The sequence below is a fragment of the Pelophylax lessonae genome (assembly GCF_965119305.1).
Source record: "Pelophylax lessonae genome assembly, chromosome: 12".
Taxonomy (NCBI): Eukaryota; Metazoa; Chordata; class Amphibia; order Anura; family Ranidae; genus Pelophylax; species Pelophylax lessonae.
The window spans coordinates 219,224,900-219,246,288 of record NC_138779.1 but is presented as its reverse complement, the minus strand read 5'-3'; the positions used below and the strand labels follow the sequence as shown (position 1 = coordinate 219,246,288).

The 21,389-nt window shown below is 45.2% G+C and overlaps 1 protein-coding gene across 1 annotated transcript in view; it reads right to left on the bottom strand.

Annotated features, from left to right (window-relative positions):
* The window catches only part of ARHGEF10L (Rho guanine nucleotide exchange factor 10 like), a 146,912-nt gene that overhangs the window by 7,502 nt on the left and 118,021 nt on the right, over positions 1-21,389 (bottom strand). The window contains exons 22-25 of the mRNA XM_082273488.1: positions 16,963-17,049; positions 16,002-16,216; positions 12,981-13,135; positions 8,904-9,058 (exon numbers count right to left, since the gene is read on the bottom strand). Of these exons, the coding sequence (XP_082129614.1) occupies positions 8,904-9,058; positions 12,981-13,135; positions 16,002-16,216; positions 16,963-17,049 (612 nt within the window). The remainder of the gene's footprint in view (positions 1-8,903; positions 9,059-12,980; positions 13,136-16,001; positions 16,217-16,962; positions 17,050-21,389) is intronic.

Genomic DNA, 21,389 nt, shown 5'->3' with positions numbered 1-21,389 from the left:
TGGTGCCAAACTAGAAGTTTTAAAGGCTCATTATAAACAAAGAATGAGACTAAAGAAAAATTTTCCAACGGAAAAAAACCCTCGAGGTAGACCACTGGTCTCCTCAAATTGCGGCCTGCAAAACCTTGCGGCCAAACGAGGCATCAGACGATGCCATTACATCAACTTTATAATGTTTAGTAAAGGTATGCACCGACGACCAGGTAGCCGCCTTGCACACCTGGACCACTGACGCCTGATGGCGAAAGGCCCATGACGCACTAAGTGCCCGAGTGGAGTGCGCCTTAACAGGGAACGGGGGCTCCCGACCCTTAATAGAATAAGCCTGTACTACCGTCTGTCTGATCCATCTGGAAATGGTCGCGGCAGATGCAGGCAACCCCTTTTTGGGTCCATCTGGGATCACAAAAAGTGAATCCGTCTTGCGAAACGAGTCTGTCGTTTTCAAGTATACCCTGATCGCCCGGACCACATCCAAGGAGTGTAAAGCAAACTCCCGAGGATGACTGGGCTTAGGACACAGGGAAGGTAATACAATTTCTTCATTCAGATGAAATTCTGAAACCACTTTTGGTAGGAAGGATGGATTCGGACGAAGAACCACCTTATCTCTATGAACCACCAGATATGGTGAACGACAAGATAATGCGGCCAGTTCTGACACCCTGCGTGCAGAAGTAATAGCCACCAAGAAGGCCACCTTCTGGGACAACGTGGGTAGAGGAATCTCCCTAATATCTTCAAAGGGAGGTTTCTGAAGAACCGACAACACTAAATTAAGATCCCAGGGGGGTAACGGCGCGTGCACTGGCGGAGCCAGATGTCGCACCCCCTGGATGAAGTTCCGCACCAAGGAATGAGTAGCCAAAGGCTTCTGAAAGAAGATGGCTAATGCTGAGACCTGACCCTTGATAGTACTCAAGGCCAGTTTCTGCTCAACCCCTTGTTGCAGAAAAGCCAATATTCGACTAATCGAATAAGACCGAGGACGGAACCCCAAAGGTTCACACCATGCACTGTAGGACTTCCATGTGCGATGATAAATCTTTCTGGAAGATTTTCTTGCTTCAACTAGAGTAGGAATAACTGAAGCTGATAAACCTTTGTCCTTCAGCACCTGGGTCTCAATAGCCAGGCCGTTAAAGCCAGCGATCGTAAAGCAGGATGGAAGATCGGTCCCTGAGACAGTAGATCCTCCCTGAGAGGAAGTCTCCACGGGACGTCCGCCACCAGTCTGACCATGTCGGCGTACCAAGCTCGACGAGGCCAGTCCGGAGCTACCAGGATTACTGGGATTCCTTCCTCCTCTATCCTGCGAAGAAGTCTTGGCAGTAACGCGAGAGGAGGGAAGGCATATATTAGCTGGTATTGCCCCCACGGGGCGATCAGTGCGTCTGCGGTTTCTGCTAGAGGATCGCGGGAGCGAGCCACGAATCTCTGAACTTTCCTGTTGAATCGTGATGCCAACAGATCCACATCCGGGGTGCCCCACCGTAGGCACAACTGGTGGAAAACGTCTGGATGGAGGGACCATTCCCCCTGATCCAGGGTCTGACGGCTGAGATAATCTGCCTGCCAATTCTCCACCCCCGGAATGAACACCGCAGAGATTGCTGGAACAAATCGTTCCGCCCAGCGAAGAATGCAAGCCACTTCTTTGGCCGCTCGGACACTCTTGGTGCCCCCCTGGTGATTGACATAAGCCACGGCCGTGGCATTGTCCGACTGGATCCGAACCGGGCTGCCCTGGAGCTGCTCGGTCCAGTGAATCAGACAAAGTCTGATCGCTCTCAGTTCCAATACATTTATCGGTAACCTGGATTCTTCCGGGGACCAAAGTCCCTGGACAGATAACTGACCGAGAATTCCTCCCCATCCGGATAGACTGGCATCCGTGGTCACTATCGTCCAATATATTGGCAGAAATGACTTTCCCTGGCTGAGCATCGGAGACCGAAGCCACCAGACCAGAGACTCTCTGGTCTGTTTGCTCAATCGGATCTGATTGTCCAGGGATTCCGGATTCCGATTCCATCTGAGAAGAATCTCTTGCTGAAGAATTCGGGTATGGGACTGGGCAAATGGGACTGCTTCGAACGAAGCCACCATCAACCCCAGAACCCTCATGCAAGTCCGAAGGGAAGACCAGCTGTTGGACAGTAACAACTGGACTGCTGATTGAATCTTTCGGAGTTTCCCTACCGGAAGAAAAACTCTTGTCCTGACTGTGTCTAGAATTAGACCCAGATATTCGAGCCTCTGGGTGGGAACCAGAAAAGACTTTTGCTGGTTCACCAGCCACCCGAATTCCTGTAAAGAAATCATAGTAATTTCTATGTTTTGTAGCAAGGTCTGAGGAGACTCTGCATGAAGCAGAAGATCGTCTAGGTAACCAAGGATCGATATACCTCTTTGGCGCAGAAGTGCCAACATTGGGGCCAACACCTTTGTGAAGACCCGCGGAGCCGTGGCGAGACCGAAAGGTAACGCCACAAACTGATAGTGGTTCTCCTCTACGGAAAAGCGTAGAAACCGCTGATGTCCTGCGAAAATGGGAATGTGAAGATAGGCGTCCTTGATGTCTATGGACGCTAGGACATCCCCTGGATGCAGGAAGGCTGCTACCGTGCGAATGGACTCCATTCTGAATCTTCTTATGCTGACGAAAGAATTGAGTGCTCTTAAGTCCAGAATTGGACGCACTTTGCCCTCTTTCCTGGGTATTGTAAACAGGTTTGAATAAAACCCTTGAAACCGTTCTGTCCAAGGAACGTGGACTACCACTCCTTGTTGTAGTAAATCTGTGACTGCTCTCCGCAGATCTTCTAAACGATCTGCGGATAGTCGGATATTGGAAGGGAAGAATCGCGCCGGTGGGAGAGATCGAAACTCGATCTTGTACCCTGACCTTATGACTTCGCAAACCCATTTGTCCGGGATTCTGGAAAGCCATGGATCCGGGAACCGGCGAAGACGTCCCCCCACCCCAGTTATGGGTGGGGGCGCACCTTCAGGCTTTGGATGGTTTATCTTCAGGTCTGGAGGGGGCGGGCTTTTGCTTGCCCGACCAACGACCCCTGACGCCTCCTGCAGGAGCTTTGGAGGACTTAGTTTTTTCACCCTCTGGACGAAAAAACCTCTTGTGAGCAGAAAAAGAAGGCCCTCGTCTTTGACGAGTTCCTCTACCTTTAAAATTTTGCGGTAAAAAGGTGCTCTTTCCACCCGTGAGATCTTTAATGATCTCATCTAAGTTGGCTCCAAATAGACGCTCTCCTGAAAAGGGGATATTAGCCAATGCTTTTTTGGAACCTTGGTCGGCTAACCAACCTTTTAGCCACAGTGTACGCCTGAGAACCACTGCTGAGACTGATGCTCGCGCCAATAATGGAGTGGCGTCTAACGCCGCATCACACACAAACTGTAACCCCTGTATCATTTGTTCCAACAAATCTGATACCGCCTGAGGGACCTCTTCTAAGTCCCGGCGTAACCACTTGGTCCATTCAGTTACAGCCTGCGAAACCAGACCAATAGCTATTATAGGTCTGAAAGCTGATCCAATCAAGGAAAACATGGTGCGAGACATAGCTTCTATCTTGCGATCCACTGGATCTTTAAAAGACGGAGCGTCTTCTAAAGGAATAACCGTGGCTTTATTCAATCTAGCAATTGGTGAATCGACCACAGGTGGTTCTGTCCATTTCTTAATAAGGGTTTCCTCAAACGGATAACGCCTGTCAATGCGTTTAGAAATAGTAAAAGTGCGTTTTGGCAGACGCCATTCTTCTTCGATTGGATTGCCAAAACATTTGGGCAATGGAAAAACCTTCGCCACTTTGATGCGTTTTTTCGTCCCAAAAGGGATTTCAGTTTCAGCTATTTCTGATGGAATACCCTGTAACCTTAAGGTCTCTTGAACAGATACAATGAGTGCGTTTACCAACGCTTCCTCTCGGGCTATGGCGGATGCCGAAACATCCTCCTCACTGTCTGAAGAGACAGGACCCGAGACACCAATCCCAGATGAGGTACCTGCAACTGCAGAAATAGGCTCAGAGTCTGAATCCGAGGTTTCAGATAATAAGGGGTTAGGCGGGGGTCGCTTTCTTGCGCCCTGTCCCTGACAAGCCACTTCCACCCGGGACACAAAAGTTTCCATAATAGCTGACAATGATTCAATTGTCAATGGGGTGCTGGAGGATCCCGCAGACCCCTCGAGGGGATCCGGAGGAGATACATGAGTGGCAGGGTCCATGTTAATACAGGACACCTTAGCCAGCAAACAAAAAAAAAACTTTTTCTTTTTTTTTTTTTTTTTTTTTTATGTGTCTCCCCCTAGCGCAATAGCGCCCCTCAGAGTACCTGCTTCTCGATCCCACAGAGAGAGAGAGGGACCCCCAAGGCTCACCAACCGATGCAGTGCAGTTTCCAACCAACTGCAGTCAGCGTCTGTCTTACACAGACTGGAAGGAGCTGTTTGCTTTTTCCCGGGTAGAAGGCGTGGCTCCGCCCCCTGTGTACGCCTTCCGGCGTTCCCAGCTCTCCACGAGGTAGCTGGGCTCACAAAACATGGCCGCCCCCATAGAAGAGCCATAAGACTCCAAAAACATGGCGGCCGGCGTGACCTGAGGACATACATGCATTCGGTCTACGGCAAAATGGCGGCGGACCGCCGAAATCGTTTTCCCAGCACATCCACCTGCATCTCTGCTAAGAGGCGATATATGGATCTACAGAAGATACACTGCACATAAGGTAGGATTATACCTCCTATGTCTGCTGTAATGTTACAGTCTGCTGGGTAGAGTGTTAGCTCTTAAACCAAGTCCACTTCCCACAAACACATGCTGTATTACAAGGGGGACTTGTAAGTATCAGATATATACTGACCATATATGGAGGGGCCCATAATACATACTGCCTCATAACGAGGAAAAAAGGGAACGTTTACTCACCATACCGAACCGACAGGCACCCTCTCCTCACAATACCCTCTCCACCGGGGTGGGGGTTTGTGGACCACTCCGGACGCCTCGACTCTCTGGTACCTGGCGTCCAAGCGAGACTTTTAACTCGCAAAGTCAGTCCCTTCACTGGGACTCCGTCGCGGCCGACCCAGCGCGGAGCTCTGGTCTGCACGCGCTCGTAGGCAGAAACCGGGGTGACCACTGGATCTCAACATCCAGCCCGTCGCCCGGCCCCGCATACTTACTTGAATATGTCGCGGCCGACCAAGCGCAATGCCATGGTCTGCGCGCGCTCATAGGCAGGCTGGGGTGACCACAAGTGTCGCCCAGTCCGGCATTTTTGCTTGAAGATCTCACAGGAAAAAAACACTGGAGAAAACTACCTAAAAAATGTCTTTTTCTTAAAGAAAAAAAGTCTTGCCAGGACCAAAAGATCCCAGCAAGGAACTTAGGTCCTTACTCCTGACTAGACAGAAAAAAACTGATTCCCTGTAGCAGAGAGAGGGAGGATATACCCTCAGGGACTGCCCCTAAGGTGGAGCCAGAACGTTTTGTCTTTCTGCCTAGTCCTACTCCTGCGGAGACAACATAACCCAGCTCTTGAGAATCAAGAAGACTACGTCTGTCAATGAGCGATAGAGAAAAAGTGATTATAGAATATTATTGTGCCAGTTCACACCATAAAAACACAGTCTGCATGCACGTTTTTGATGAGTTCCAGTGCATTTTTACCCTTCTTTTTTCTTAACCTTAAATAAGGAAATGTGCGTTTTTGATGTGTTTTACAGCATTCTAGTACAGGAAAAATGCAGCATGCTCTATTTTTTTTTTTTTTTTTTTTTTATGGAACTAGAACTGCAAGCACTGGTGTGAAATATGCTATTGGAAACCATATAACTTACTTTCCATGCGCTTTTAATGCAGAAAAAAAGTGCACTGGACTGCATGTGGTGTGAATGGGCCCGAAATTCGGTTTTTGGAAAATGAGGGGAGGGTTATAAAACCTCTATTATTTCCCCATTGTGGAGATTCCCTTTACTTCCTGTCCTAGTGACCACTCGGGTATTGCTGTGAGCTGCCCCTCCTATTTCCCCTCTCTGGAATAAATGTACAGCCATTTATTTTTTTTATTTATTTAAATAAAAAATAAATAAATTACCATCACAATTGACCATTTTACGGTCGTAACCTTGTACGGCCATTTATTAAATAAAAAATAAATAAAATTACCATCACAATTGGCCATTTTACGGTTGTAACCTTGTACGGACATTTATTATTTTATTTATTTATTTAAATAAAAAATAAATAAAATCACCATCACAATTGACAGTTTTACGGTCGTAACCTTGTACGGCCTTTTATTTATTTATTTAAAATAAAAATAAATAATTACCGTCACAATTGACCATTTTACGGTCGTAACCTTGTACGGCCATTTATTTTTTATTTTATTTAAATAAATTAAAAAACTGGATTTTTGACTTACCGTAAAATCCTTTTCTCTTAAGTTCATTGACAGATGCAGTCCTCTGATCCATATCGGTAGGGTTATACTGCCCCCTACAGTCCTACTCCTGTAGGGGGCAGTATAACCCTACTGATATGGATCAGAGGACTGCGTCCGTCAATGAACGATAGAGAAATAAATAATTACCATCACAATTGACAAAAATAAATGGTCGTTCAAGGTTATGCCCGTAAAACTGTCAATCGTGATGGTAATTATTTATTTCTCTATCGTTCATTGACGGACGCAGTCCTCTGATCCATATCAGTAGGGTTATACTGCCCCCTACAGGAGTAGGACTGTAGGGGGCAGTATAACCCTACCGATATGGATCAGAGGACTGCGTCCGTCAATGAACTTAAGAGAAAAGGATTTTACGGTAAGTCAAAAATCCATTTTTTTCATTTAAATAAATAAATAAAATAAATGGTCGTACAAGGTTACGACCGTAAAATTGTGAAGGTAATTATTTATTTTTTATTTAAATAAATGAATAAATAAAAAAATAAATGACCGTACAAGGTTACGACCGTAAAACTATTTTATTTATCTAACCAAAAATAAATGAATACTATCACAATTGACAAATTTTACAGTCGTAAGCTTGTACGGCCTTTAAAATGATTTGCGCCCACTTCCTGTCCTGCTGACACCAATAATACCAATCCCTGGAAAATACCCCACCAGTCAGCAGCTGGACCAAGCTAAATAAAGCCCCCATCAGCTTATCAAAAATGGAAGCTTGGGACAATAGCACCCCCTTGTGGGCAGCGATATCTCTGCTCCCAGTAGAAGACAACTACCTCTTGCTATATGTATATTTACTGGTTCAGTTGTCTTGTTGCAGGGTAGGAGATTACACCGGCTCCACACAGAGCTGGATGGAGTCTCTTCCCCCCCCCCCCTCCCCTCCCCGGGGCACGAAATCTGGAGCCGAAGAAGAATTTCCAAGCGAAGACTAATTAATTTTCGCCCCCTCCCTCTGCTAATCAATAGTTGTAATTAAATCCCGGGTTACAATTCTTCCCGCAATAAACTGCAACTTTGTCATTACCAGGCACAGCGACGAGCAAACTCAATGGAGCAGAGCGCCATTCTGAGCCCGGGTTACTAAGCATGACGCAGGCGCTACAACCAATTTCCCGGGGGGGCGCGTTGGGGGGGGGGCCCAGTCAGTGCACACGGCTGGCTGACTTTACCTCTGTTTACTTCTGATAAGCTGCTGGAGGATCACCGTTCTCTACGGTACCAAGATGCTATTTTTTAAATTAAAGTGGTATTTTATATGAAAAAAATGGCGCACTCTACGGCTGTGACAACCAAACAATGGCTCGGGAGGCACATGTGACTCGCGGGAGCTCATCTGCCTGCTGCATTAACCACTTGCTGACCTGGCCTTTTTCTGACATTTGTTGCTTAAGCTAAAAATCTGTATATATATATATATATATATATATATATACATACATATATATATATATATACATACATATATATACATATACATACACACACACACACACAGTACAGACCAAAAGTTTGGACACACCTTCTCGTTCAAAGAGTTTTCTTTATTTTCATGACTATGAAAATTGCAGACTAAGCTATTTAAAAAAAAAAAAAATTTTAATATTTTCTTTTTTTTTTTTTTTTTCCCTTTTTTACATGGTCACTTTAAAAAAAAAAAAAAATTAGATCACATTCATTGCTAATCGCATGGAATGTAAACATCCCTTGCAATAAAAAAAATACAGCATGACCGGTCCTTTTTATGGAGAGATCTGGGGTAAAAAAAAAGACCCCAAATCTCCCCTTAGAAGAAAAAAAATAAAATGTTTTTTTTTTTTGCTTTAACCCCTTTATGCCTAAGCCTTTTTCTGATACTTTTTGCTTACAAGTTAAAATCAGTATTTTTTGCTGGAAAATTACTTAGAACCCCCAAACATTACATATATACTGTATATATTTTTTTTTTTAGCAGAGACCCTAGAGAATAAAATGGCGGTCATTGCAATATTTTATGTCACACTGCGGTCTTTCAAATTTTTTGGGCAAGTAAAACACTTTCATGAATTTATACAAAAAAAAATTTGGCTAACCTTACTGTTTTGTTTTTTTTTTTTTTAATGTGAAAGATGTTACACAGTGTAAATACTTTGACATGAAAGTATTATATATACACACACACTGTATATAGATAGACAGCTCCTCAATGTTTAAATGTGTACAATGCCTGGGGGGCATGCCAAGCTACATAAAAGAGGCCTTGAAGATGTGTCCGTGTTTTTGGTTGTACCATTTTCCAAAAATGGATGACACCACCCTAGTATCTACTCCAGCATCCGGTAATGTGGGTCTGTCATAGTTTTTTGTACTCTAGTAATAAATAAAGCTATAGCCATAAACAGTGCCTCAGCTGGCCTTACCTGGACTTTGAGGGGCTCTGTCTCTGTCTCGGTCTCCAGCACGGTCACTCGATTCCGGCAGCTGGCCCATATGCAGTCATCCAGAGCAAGCAGAGCGTGGACGGGGCTGGTTCCTACCCGCACGGTGGAAGGGGTTTCAGGATCCCATAATCCTCCTGGGAGGAAACGATGGACAGGTGAGTTAGTGAAGTGGTCTCCAACTATTACCCATGGACCAGATGTGGCCCTTTCTTTGCCTTTGTCTGGCCCTTGGGGCACTATTTTTTCCATTGATACCAATATTGGGGCACAATTCCTCCTAATGATACCAACAATGGGGCACTGTTATTCCCATTGATACGGGGAACTATTCCTCCCATGGATACCAACAATGGAGCACTATTTCTCCCAATGATGTGGCCCTATTCCTCCCATTGATACTAATCATGGGGCACCATTCACCCCATTGACACCAGTGATGGGGCACCATTCACCCCATTGACACCAGGGATGGGGCACCATTCACCCCATTGACACCAGTGATGGGGCACTATTGACACCAGTGATGGGGCACCATTCACCCCATTGACACCAGTGTCGGGCACCATTCACCCCATTGACACCAGGGATGGGGCACCATTCACCCCATTGACACCAGTGATGGGCACCATTCACCCCATTGACACCAGGGATGGGGCACCATTGACACCAGTGATGGGGCACCATTCACCCCATTGACACCAGTGATGGGGCACCATTGACACCAGTGATGGGGCACCATACACCCCATTGACACCAGTAACGGGCACCATTCACCCCATTGACACCAGGGATGGGGCACCATTCACCCCATTGACACCAGGGATGGGGCACCATTCACCCCATTGACACCAGGGATGGGGCACCATTCACCCCATTGACACCAGGGATGGGGCACCATTCACCCCATTGACACCAGGGATGGGGCACCATTGACACCAGTGATGGGGCACCATTCACCCCATTGACACCAGTGATGGGGCACCATTGACACCAGTGATGGGGCACCATTCACCCCATTGACACCAGTGACGGGCACCATTCACCCCATTGACACCAGGGATGGGGCACCATTCACCCCATTGACACCAGGGATGGGGCACCATTCACCCCATTGACACCAGGGATGGGGCACCATTCACCCCATTGACACCAGGGATGGGGCACCATTGACACCAGTGATGGGGCACCATTCACCCCATTGACACCAGTGACGGGCACCATTGACACCAGTGATGGGCACCATTCACCCCAGTGACGGGCACCATTCCTCCCATTGACACCAGTGACGGGCACCATTCCTCCCACTAACAGCAATTATGGGGCCCTTTCCTCCAACTAACACCTATGATGGGGCACTATTCCTCCCACTGATAACAACGATGAAGCAGTTTTTATCCTCCTACTAACTACAGACTCTGCCTGAGGCAGTGTTACTTCCACTGATGCTGGGACATTTTCTACTCCGATGGTCCACAGTCCGGCCCCCCTAAACTCTGAAGAATAGTAAACTGGCCCATTGTATTAAAAAGTTTGGAGCCCCCTGAGTTAGAGCATTACAGTAAACTGCCAGAAAATCTAGATAGAAAGGGGGAAATTCAGCAACCACTCATACAACGATGGAAAATAGCTCTGAGGAGGAAAAAAACAGAAGACCGTACATGGCCAGATTATCGCAGGCCCCGATTCTGATCTTTATGGACACCCTCTCATGTATCAAAGAGATATACAAACAAGGAAAAAACAAAACATTAATGGCTTTAAATACACTATATGGCTATAAGTATGTGAACCCGCCTCCCAATGGTTGAGTTCTAGTGTCTCCAGTGAAGGGTACTGTTAATACTCCATCATACAAAAACATTGTAAACAACTGTGCACTTCCAACATTGTGGCAACAGTTTGGTGAGGACCATTTAATGTTCCAGTATGACTGTGGCCCTGTCAGCCAGCTCCATAAATATATGGTTTGACAAGATTGGTGTGGAGAAACTTGAGTTCTCAACCGCAGTCCTTAAGTACTCCCAACAGGTCATGTTTTCAATTAAAGTCAACGGTTTGGTATTCATCACAGCCTTTTTTGTCTTAGGCTGGCCATAAACTATACAATTTTCTTATTCAATTTCCTTTAGATTTACCTTTAACTATGTAGTGCAAGAGCCTGCCTGATTGCATACAAATTGAAAGTGTTTAGGTTTGACCCTATATTACATGGTTTTGGTAAATCTAAAGGAAAGTTGAACAAGAAAATTGTATAGTGTATGGCCAGCCTAAGGGAGATTCCCAAAACATTATTTGTTGGGGGAGACATAAGGACTGAGGTTGGGAAACACTGTTGTACACAATTGTGCTCCTCCAACCTTGAGGTAACAGTTTGGTGAAGACCCTTTTCTGCCCCATGTACAGAGCCAGCTCAAAAAAGACATGGGTTTCGACCAGGTTTGGTGTGGAGTAACTTGAGTTTCCAACCTCAGTACTCAAGTAGCCCAAGCAGGTCATGTTTTCAATTAATGTCAATGACTTGGTATTTATCACAGCTATTTTATCGAAGGGAAATTCCCATAACATGTTGGGGGGTACCTGAGAACTGAGGCTGGGAACCACTGGACAATTGCGCTCCTCCAACCAAAGGCTGACTGGCAACTTTCGGCCCAGGGGGCAAGTACAAACCAGAGGCCCATGGTGCCTCTTCCCACTCTCCCTCTTCCTGGCCTCCTCCTGACCCCCATTCCAGGCCGAAGCAGGTACTCTATACTCACTGGCCGAATCCAGGTTCCAGGTTCCTGACCTGGCCACGGGGGGGGGGGGGGGGGGGGGGGGTTGTGGGTCTGGGACCGCTCGGTCGGGGCTGGCCAGGGGAGGAGAGTCTCCAGTGGGGCATTGCACTGGCCTCAGCTCAGACACAGTTTACACCATCCATATTAGGGGGGAGGGCTACACTCACTCTATCCTTGTCTTCATCCTGCACTCAGTAGGTCAGCAGTGGGGACTTTTTACTTTTTTACCCGGAATCCTTTAGGCATGTCTGTGGCAGAAGCAGTGCAACCTTTTTACAGGCATCAGAGAGGCCCGGGGGGCAACTGCCCCCCTGGCCCAGTCCTCCCCTGCCTCCAACCTTGGGGGAACAGTTTGGTGAAGACCCTTTTCTGTTCCACCATGACTGTGCTCTTATGTACACAGCCAGCTCCACAAAGACATGGTTTGGTGTGAAGGAACTTGAGTGTCCTGCACAGAGCCCCGACCTCAACCCTACTGAACACCTTTGGGTTGGGTTGGAATTGGGAGCAAAAATTCCAACTAACTCCCTTCAAAAATGTGTGAAAAACCTTCCCATAAGAGTGGAGGATGATATTAATGGCCATGGGGAAGGCAATTCAATGTTGAAGACCATGAGGGGGGAGACAAACTCCATATTAATGGCTTTAGGGAAGGGGGAGGGGGCAACTCCATATTAATGACCATTAGGGGAGGGGGGGCCAAATTCATAGTAATGGTCATTGGGGAGAGGGGCAACTCCATATTACAGTACATGGTTTTAGAAAGGAATGTCCAACAAGCTCATATAGATGTGATGGTCCAGAAACATTTAGCTTTATAGTGTGTACATCTAACGGCAAAGACTTTTGTAATTTTGGATGGCGCAGGGAATGATAGAACTCCTGTTGGGTTTTCATTTTGTTATTTAATTTTCAATTTGTGTCCCATTGGTGAGATTTCAGTTTTTGTTCTGGAGACACAAGAGAAAGTGAGAGGACATCTCCCAAAAGTGAAGTCCCCTCTTGGACTGTCATCACTAAGCAGAAGACCCCCCATTGGAAGATTTCCCCTCACCCCCTATTCTGGTGACAGCTGGAAAGTTGTTTTTTCCTAACACCTTCAATTGTCACTGGGACATGTAGTGTAAATTCTCCCAGCGGGGACACAGACAGCAAACCTGACAAGGGTTTCAACACTTGTCCACTCCATGCGAAACAAATTGAGTTTTAGATCTCATATTATTAGTAGTTAAAGGTTCTAGTATGCTATGGATAGCACCAGAACCACAGCAAAGCATCTCACCTGAGTTTTGTGGGTACAACGCCAAGGTCCCGTCTTGCAGCCCCGCACACAGGTATTTGTAGCTCAATCTCAGGCAGAGGACAGGCTGTAGGCCGGGGCTCCGGAGTGCCATTAAACAGGTGGATCCAGTGTCTACGCTGCTGTACACCAGAATGCTGGAAGAGAAAAGAGGGCTGTTACGGGAGGGGGAGGGGGGGGGGCTTTCATGCCTCGTGTAAAGCGGAGGAGCAATCAGTCTCTTCTGTCGAGAGATGTAAAGATATCAAACTCTGCAAAAATTGCTCACAAGGTCCTCCTCCTCCTCCCAGCACGGTACAACGCAGTCCTCATTTATTATTCATCTCGACATCGCTGTTATACATCCTGATACAAGCTCATATACCTGTCTGAAGGCAGATGATAAACCGATCCTGGGAAAGGCAAGGCGATGGGGACGATGCCAGAAGGGTGCTGACCTTATTCCGCTGTGCTCCGGGAGCACCAGACTAAACCTACCCACAGAAAAATAATTCCATCTCTCAACTTTTCCTTTACACTACAAAAGGAGGGCGGGCGGTTGACCTCTGGTGATACCGTAAATACATATTGAGAGATAGTCAGAACACAGGGTGCCACCTCAATCCATTACTGAGGTCATAGTTATGAAGAGTCCAACCACAAAGAGTAAAATTCATTGCAAAAAAAAAAAAAGCATAGTTCCACTGACTATTTGTGGGTACAATAGATTGGTCTACAAAATTGGGGAAGGGGTCCATTGTGCCCGTAAAACATTGTGGACATATGCTCATGGAAATAGCATAGTTCCATCAAAGCTGGTGGAGCTATGCTGTTGGAATTTTATGGGCACAATAGACTGGTCTGCAAAATTGAGGAAGGGGTTCATTTTGCCCGTAAAGGGTTGGTGGACCTATGCTGGTAGAAAAGGAATAGTTCTGCCAATGTTTTATGGGTACAATTGGACTGGTCTGTAAAATAGAGGAAGGGGTCCATTGTGCCCGTAAAACATTGATGGACCTGGTGGAAAATGCACAGTTCCACCAACATTCTATGGGCACAATATTACTGGTCTGCAAAATTGAGGAAGGGGTCCATTGTGCTTGTAAAAGGTTGGTGGACCCATGCTGGTGGAGAAAGCATAGTTCCACACCAACATTATATGGGACAATGGACTGGTCTGCAAAATTGAGGAAGGGGTTAATTTTGCCCGTAAAGGGTTAGTGGACCTATGCTGGTAGAAAAAGAATAGTTCTGCCAATGTTTTATGGGTACAATGGACTGATCTGCAAAACAGAGGAAGGGGTCCATTGTGCCCGTAAAACATTGGTGGAAAACACATAGTTCCACCAACATTCTATGGGCACAATATACTGGTCTGCAAAACTGAGGAAGGGGACCATTGTGCCCGTAAAATATTCGTGGACCTATGCTGGTGGAAAAACCATACTTCCACCATAGCTGGTGGAACTATGCTGTCAGAAAAAGCATAGTTTCACCAAAATATTCTGGGCACAATGGACTGCCCTGCAAAATTGAGGAAGGAGTCCATTGTGCCTGTAAAACGTTGGGGGAAAAAGCATAGTTTCACCAACTTTTTACGGGCACAATGGACTGGTCTGCCATATTGAGGAAGGGGTCCATTGTGCCCATAAAAGTTGGTGGACCTATGCTGGTGGAGAAAGCATAGGTTCACCAACATTTTTAGGGGCACCATGGGCTGGTCTGCAAAATTGAGGAGGGGGTCCATTGTGCCCGTAAGACCTATACTTGTGGAAAAAGCACAGTTCCACCAACATTCTATGGGCACAATATACTGGTATGCAAAACTGAGGAAGGGGACCATTGTGCCCGTAAAGCATTTGAGGACCCTATGCTGATGGAAAAAGCATACTTCCACCATAGCTGTTGGAACTATGCTGTCAGAAAAAGGGTCATTGTAGAGATGCAAGTTTGCAGGAAATGGAGAGTAATCATTTTGCCCTTAAAGGGTTGGTGGACCTATTCTGGTAGAAAAAGAATAGTTCTGCCAATGTTTTATGGGTACAATGGGCTGGTCTGCAAAATAGACTAAGGGATCCATTGTGCCCGTAAAAAACATTGGTGCACCTATACTGGTGGAAAAAGCATAGTTCCACCAAAATTCTATGGGCACAATATACTGGTCTGCAAAACTGAGGAAGGGGACCATTGTGCCCGTAAATTATTCATGGACCTATGCTGGTGGAAAAACCATACTTCCACCATAGCTGGTGGAACTATGCTGTCAGAAAAAACATAGTTCCACCAAAATTTTATGGGCACAATGGACTGCTCTGCATAATTTAGGAAGGAGTCCACTGTACCTGTAAAACGTTGGTGGAAGAAGCATAGGTCCATCAACGTTTTACGGGCACAATGGACTGGTCTGCCATATTGAGGAAGGGGTCCATTGTGCCCGTAAAACGTTGGTGGAAAAAAGCATAGTTCCACCAACGTTTTACGGGCACAATGGACTGGTCTGCCATATTGAAGAAGGGGTCCATTGTGCCCATAAAAGGTTGGTGGACCTATGCTGGTGGAGAAAGTATTGTTCCACCAACATTTTCAGGGGCACCATGGGCTGGTCTGCAAAATTGAGGAGGGGGGTCCATGGTGCCCGTAAAACATTGGTGGACCTATACTGGTGGAAAAAGCATAGATCTACCAACATTATATGGGCCCAATATACTGGTCTGCAAAACGGAGGAAGAGGACCATTGTGTCTGTAAAACATTTGTGGACCCTATGCTGGTGGAAAAATCATACTGCCACCATAGCTGGTGGAAGTGCTGTCAGAAAAAGGACCATTGTGGAGATGCAAGTTTGCAGGAAATATAGAGCAATCCCTTTCAACACAGGTGAGGACTTGTTACAAAGTGCGGAGAAAAAAAAGTTAGACTAGAGTTCAATATTAACCAGTCAAAGGGCACATCACAATTGATTGGCCAATGGCCATATCCCCGTGACATCACTGATAGAGAACCTTGGTGCACCCTTTCTTCTTACCTCCCGTCCTGAAGGCCCACACACACCGCCGGCTGCACAGGTGAAAATGTACTATCCTCTTGATTTTCTGAGCTCTCCTCACACTCCTTGGTGCACACATTCTCCACGCACAGTACGCAGGACGGCAGAGGGAAGGCCTTCAGCATCCGTGGAGTGGTGTGGTTCAAAGAGAAGATCTGGATTTGGCCGACTCCCCCTTCCTGACCACCCCCGACCTGCAGAGAAAGACCAGAGGGCTGGTGAGTACCTGCAATGCCCGGGTCACAAGATCTACGAATCATGGAATCCAAAAGATTTATTTACTTCTTTTTTTATTATTATTATTATATACAAAGAACAACAATGCATCAGTATTGTATAGAATCGATGAGACCACTCCACAAAAAACTAAGGGCTGTTCTTCTTGGGGACCCCAATAGTAAGACCGCCATTAAATAGTACCAGCTAAAACCCAGGAACTCAGCACAGGGATAGGAAGAACCCCTCATAATGGGCACAGCGGGTGTACAGACCCAGAAACTCAGCACAGGGATGGTGGGGACCCCTCATAATGGGTACAGCAGGTGTACAGACTGGGAACTCAGCACAGGGATGAGGGGAACCCCTCATAATGTGCACAGCAGGTGTACAGACCCAGGAACTCAGCACAGGGATGGAGGGAACCCCTCATAATGGGCACAGCAGGTGTACAGACCCAGGAACTCAGCACAGGGATGGAGGGAACCCCTCATAATGGGCACAGCGGGTGTACAGACCCGGGAACCCAGCACAGGGATGGTGGGAACCCCTCATAATGGGCACAGCGGGTGTACAGACCCGGGAACCCAGCACAGGGATGGTGGGAACTCCTCATAATGGGCACAGCGGGTGTACAGACCCGGGAACTCAGCACAGGGATGGTGGGAACCCCTCATAATCTAACTTTTCAGAGAAAAAAAACAAAAACAAAGAATGAACTTACCCATAAGTAGCCCTGAGGCAGTGACGTACTGACGGACGAGAAGCCCAGAAGGGAGCTCTGTACCGGTGTGTGAATGGCTCCACCCAGCTGTAAGAAGAACAGAGGATAAATCAGACTGAAAGAGGTGAATTATGTCCTGGATACAGTATTAGGGGGAGGGGATTGCTGTGGTGGTGGGGAAGGGAAGACTGGAACCCCAGCCAGATGTTTTTGGGTCCTTGTTACAAATTTTCCCTCACTTCCTATCGTCACCAGGACAGGAAGTGAGGGGAAATCCCTCCGACAAAGCCCCATATAGCAGTAAAACAATTGTGCAATCAGATTGTATGATTTCCTTAAGCTTCCCTTATACCTTGCAATCAGATTGTAAGGTGTTGGGGGGTCAAGCTTTAGGGGTCACAGTGCTGTCTGTCTGTCTGTCTAAACCACTCCTAATGACCCAGGGAGTCTCCTAGATGCCAACTGTCCTGGATTTGCTGGGATAGTCCCACATCCAATGCTCCAGCTGAAATCCTCTCTCTCCCCATATGCCCCCAGCATGAATCTGATAAAGAATAATCGAAAATGTCCCCCTCCTAGCACAAATCTTCTACCCCTCAAATTTCTCCTCCAAGCACAAATCACCCCCCCCCCTTCAAATCCCCCCTTCCAGTGCAAAATACTCTCCCCCAGTCCCCCATCCTAGCACAAATCCCTCCCACAAAATTCCCCCTTCTAGAACAATTACCCCCCAATGATCCATACTAGTACAAATCCCCCGCCAAAAAAATGTCCCCCCCCCCCCACCCTCTTCAAATCCCCTTCTTACAGCACAGTCCTCTCCCCCCCCCCCTTCTAGCATAAATTCCACCCACAAATTTCCCCTCCAAGCACAAATACCTCCAATCATCCCTACGAACACAATTCCCCAAAAAATATCCCCCTCTAGCGTTTTACTTTTATAGCACAAACCCCCCAAATCCTCTTCCTAGCATAAATCCCCTTCCCCCATCTCCTCATCTCCTCTTCAAACAACACCCCCCCCCCCCCCCCAAATCACCACTTCTAGCACACCTCCTTAAATATGCCCTCATAGAAGAACTCTTCCCCTGTCGCCCCACCCCCGATTTCCCCTTCTCAACACAAATCCCCTCCCCCCCAGTCTCCTTGTGGTGCCCCCACCACACATACCACAGTGCCCAGGGCAGCTGCCCCTCCTGCCCTACCCTTGTCCCGCCCCTGGGTGGGACCACCCGGCCACTGGGAGGCTAACTGTGTCCCGGGGACTGAAATGTTGGCAAGTATGACATTTCCACTTTGACTTTGTGCAAGGTGGACATCCCAGAATCCACCAGAAGAGGTCTGGAATGACACAACATGGCCGCCCCTTCAATCTGCTTCATATTAGAACCTTGTTCTGCCGATGGAGAGGGGAGAGCCGTGTGTGAGAAGATGAATACCGATATAGAGATGGATGAGATAGGAGGACAGAACCTATTAATATCCAACGTCATCCAACTGCCCCCTCTCCTCCCGTGGACGGAAAAAAGATATGAAAAGCGATCAGATCTATGGGAAGCCCCCAGTCACGTCCCCCATCCCCCGCTATCCAATTTACTTCACATTATGGAAGATTGGCCACTGTGTAGCAATTACAATTTGCATTCATTTGCTCCCTCTTAAGATGATGAAAGAAAGATTTAACCTTGTCGGGATCTGAACCTGACCAGCCGCAGTCATACGCGGCGTACAACTCGTGCAAGGCCGGAGATCTTCATCCTCTGGATTCCAAGCATAGATCAATCATACACAGAATATACATTGTATCCAGATTCCAAGCATAGATCAATCATACACAGAATATACATTGTATCCAGATTCCAATAATAGATCAATCATACACAGAATATACATTGTATCCAGATCCCAAGCATAGATCAATCATACACAGAATATACATTGTATCCAGATCCCAAGCATAGATCAATCATACACAGAATATACATTGTATCCAGATCCCAAGCATAGATCAATCATACACAGAATATACAATGTATCCAGATTCCAGCATAGATCAATCATACACAGAATATACATTGTATCCAGATTCCAAGCACAGATCAATCATACACAGAATATACAATGTATCCAGATTCCAAGCATCGATCAATCATACACAGAATATACATTGTATCCAGATTCCAGCATAGATCAATCATACACAGAATATACATTGTATCCAGATTCCAAGCATAGATCAATCATACACAGAATATACATTGTATCCAGATCCCAAGCATAGATCAATCATACACAGAATATACAATGTATCCAGATTCCAAGCATAGATCAATCATACACAGAATATACATTGTATCCAGATTCCAATAATAGATCAATCATACACAGAATATACATTGTATCCAGATCCCAAGCATAGATCAATCATACACAGAATATACAATGTATCCAGATTCCAGCATAGATCCATCATACACAGAATATACATTGTATCCAGATTCCAATAATAGATCAATCATACACAGAATATACATTGTATCCAGATCCCAAGCATAGATCAATCATACACAGAATATACAATGTATCCAGATTCCAGCATAGATCCATCATACACAGAATATACATTGTATCCAGATTCCAATAATAGATCAATCATACACAGAATATACATTGTATCCAGATTCCAAGAATAGATCAATCATACACAGAATATACATTGTATCCAGATTCCAAGCATAGATCAATCATACACAGAATATACAATGTATCCAGATTCCAAGAATAGATCAATCATACACAGAATATACATTGTATCCAGATTCCAAGAATAGATCAATCATACACAGAATATACAATGTATCCAGATTCCAAGCATAGATCAATCATACACAGAATATACAATGTATCCAGATTCCAATAATAGATCAATCACACACAGAATATACAATGTATCCAGATTCCAAGCATAGATCAATCATACACAGAATATACATTGTATCCAGATTCCAAGCATAGATCCATCATACACAGAATATACATTGTATCCAGATTCCAAGAATAGATCAATCATACACAGAATATACATTGTATCCAGATTCCAAGAATAGATCAATCATACACAGAATATACATTGTATCCAGATCCCAAGCATAGATCAATCATACACAGAATATACATTGTATCCAGATCCCAAGCATAGATCAATCATACACAGAATATACAATGTATCCAGATTCCAGCATAGATCAATCATACACAGAATATACATTGTATCCAGATTCCAAGCACAGATCAATCATACACAGAATATACAATGTATCCAGATTCCAAGCATCGATCAATCATACACAGAATATACATTGTATCCAGATTCCAGCATAGATCAATCATACACAGAATATACATTGTATCCAGATTCCAAGCATAGATCAATCATACACAGAATATACATTGTATCCAGATCCCAAGCATAGATCAATCATACACAGAATATACAATGTATCCAGATTCCAAGCATAGATCAATCATACACAGAATATACATTGTATCCAGATTCCAATAATAGATCAATCATACACAGAATATACATTGTATCCAGATCCCAAGCATAGATCAATCATACACAGAATATACAATGTATCCAGATTCCAGCATAGATCCATCATACACAGAATATACATTGTATCCAGATTCCAATAATAGATCAATCATACACAGAATATACATTGTATCCAGATCCCAAGCATAGATCAATCATACACAGAATATACAATGTATCCAGATTCCAGCATAGATCCATCATACACAGAATATACATTGTATCCAGATTCCAATAATAGATCAATCATACACAGAATATACATTGTATCCAGATTCCAAGAATAGATCAATCATACACAGAATATACATTGTATCCAGATTCCAAGCATAGATCAATCATACACAGAATATACAATGTATCCAGATTCCAAGAATAGATCAATCATACACAGAATATACATTGTATCCAGATTCCAAGAATAGATCAATCATACACAGAATATACAATGTATCCAGATTCCAAGCATAGATCAATCATACACAGAATATACAATGTATCCAGATTCCAATAATAGATCAATCACACACAGAATATACATTGTATCCAGATTCCAAGCATAGATCAATCATACACAGAATATACATTGTATCCAGATTCCAAGCATAGATCCATCATACACAGAATATACATTGTATCCAGATCCCAAGCATAGATCAATCATACACAGAATATACAATGTATCCAGATTCCAAGCACAGATCAATCATACACAGAATATACATTGTATCCAGATTCCAATAATAGATCAATCATACACAGAATATACATTGTATCCAGATTCCAAGCATAGATCAATCATACACAGAATATACAATGTATCCAGATT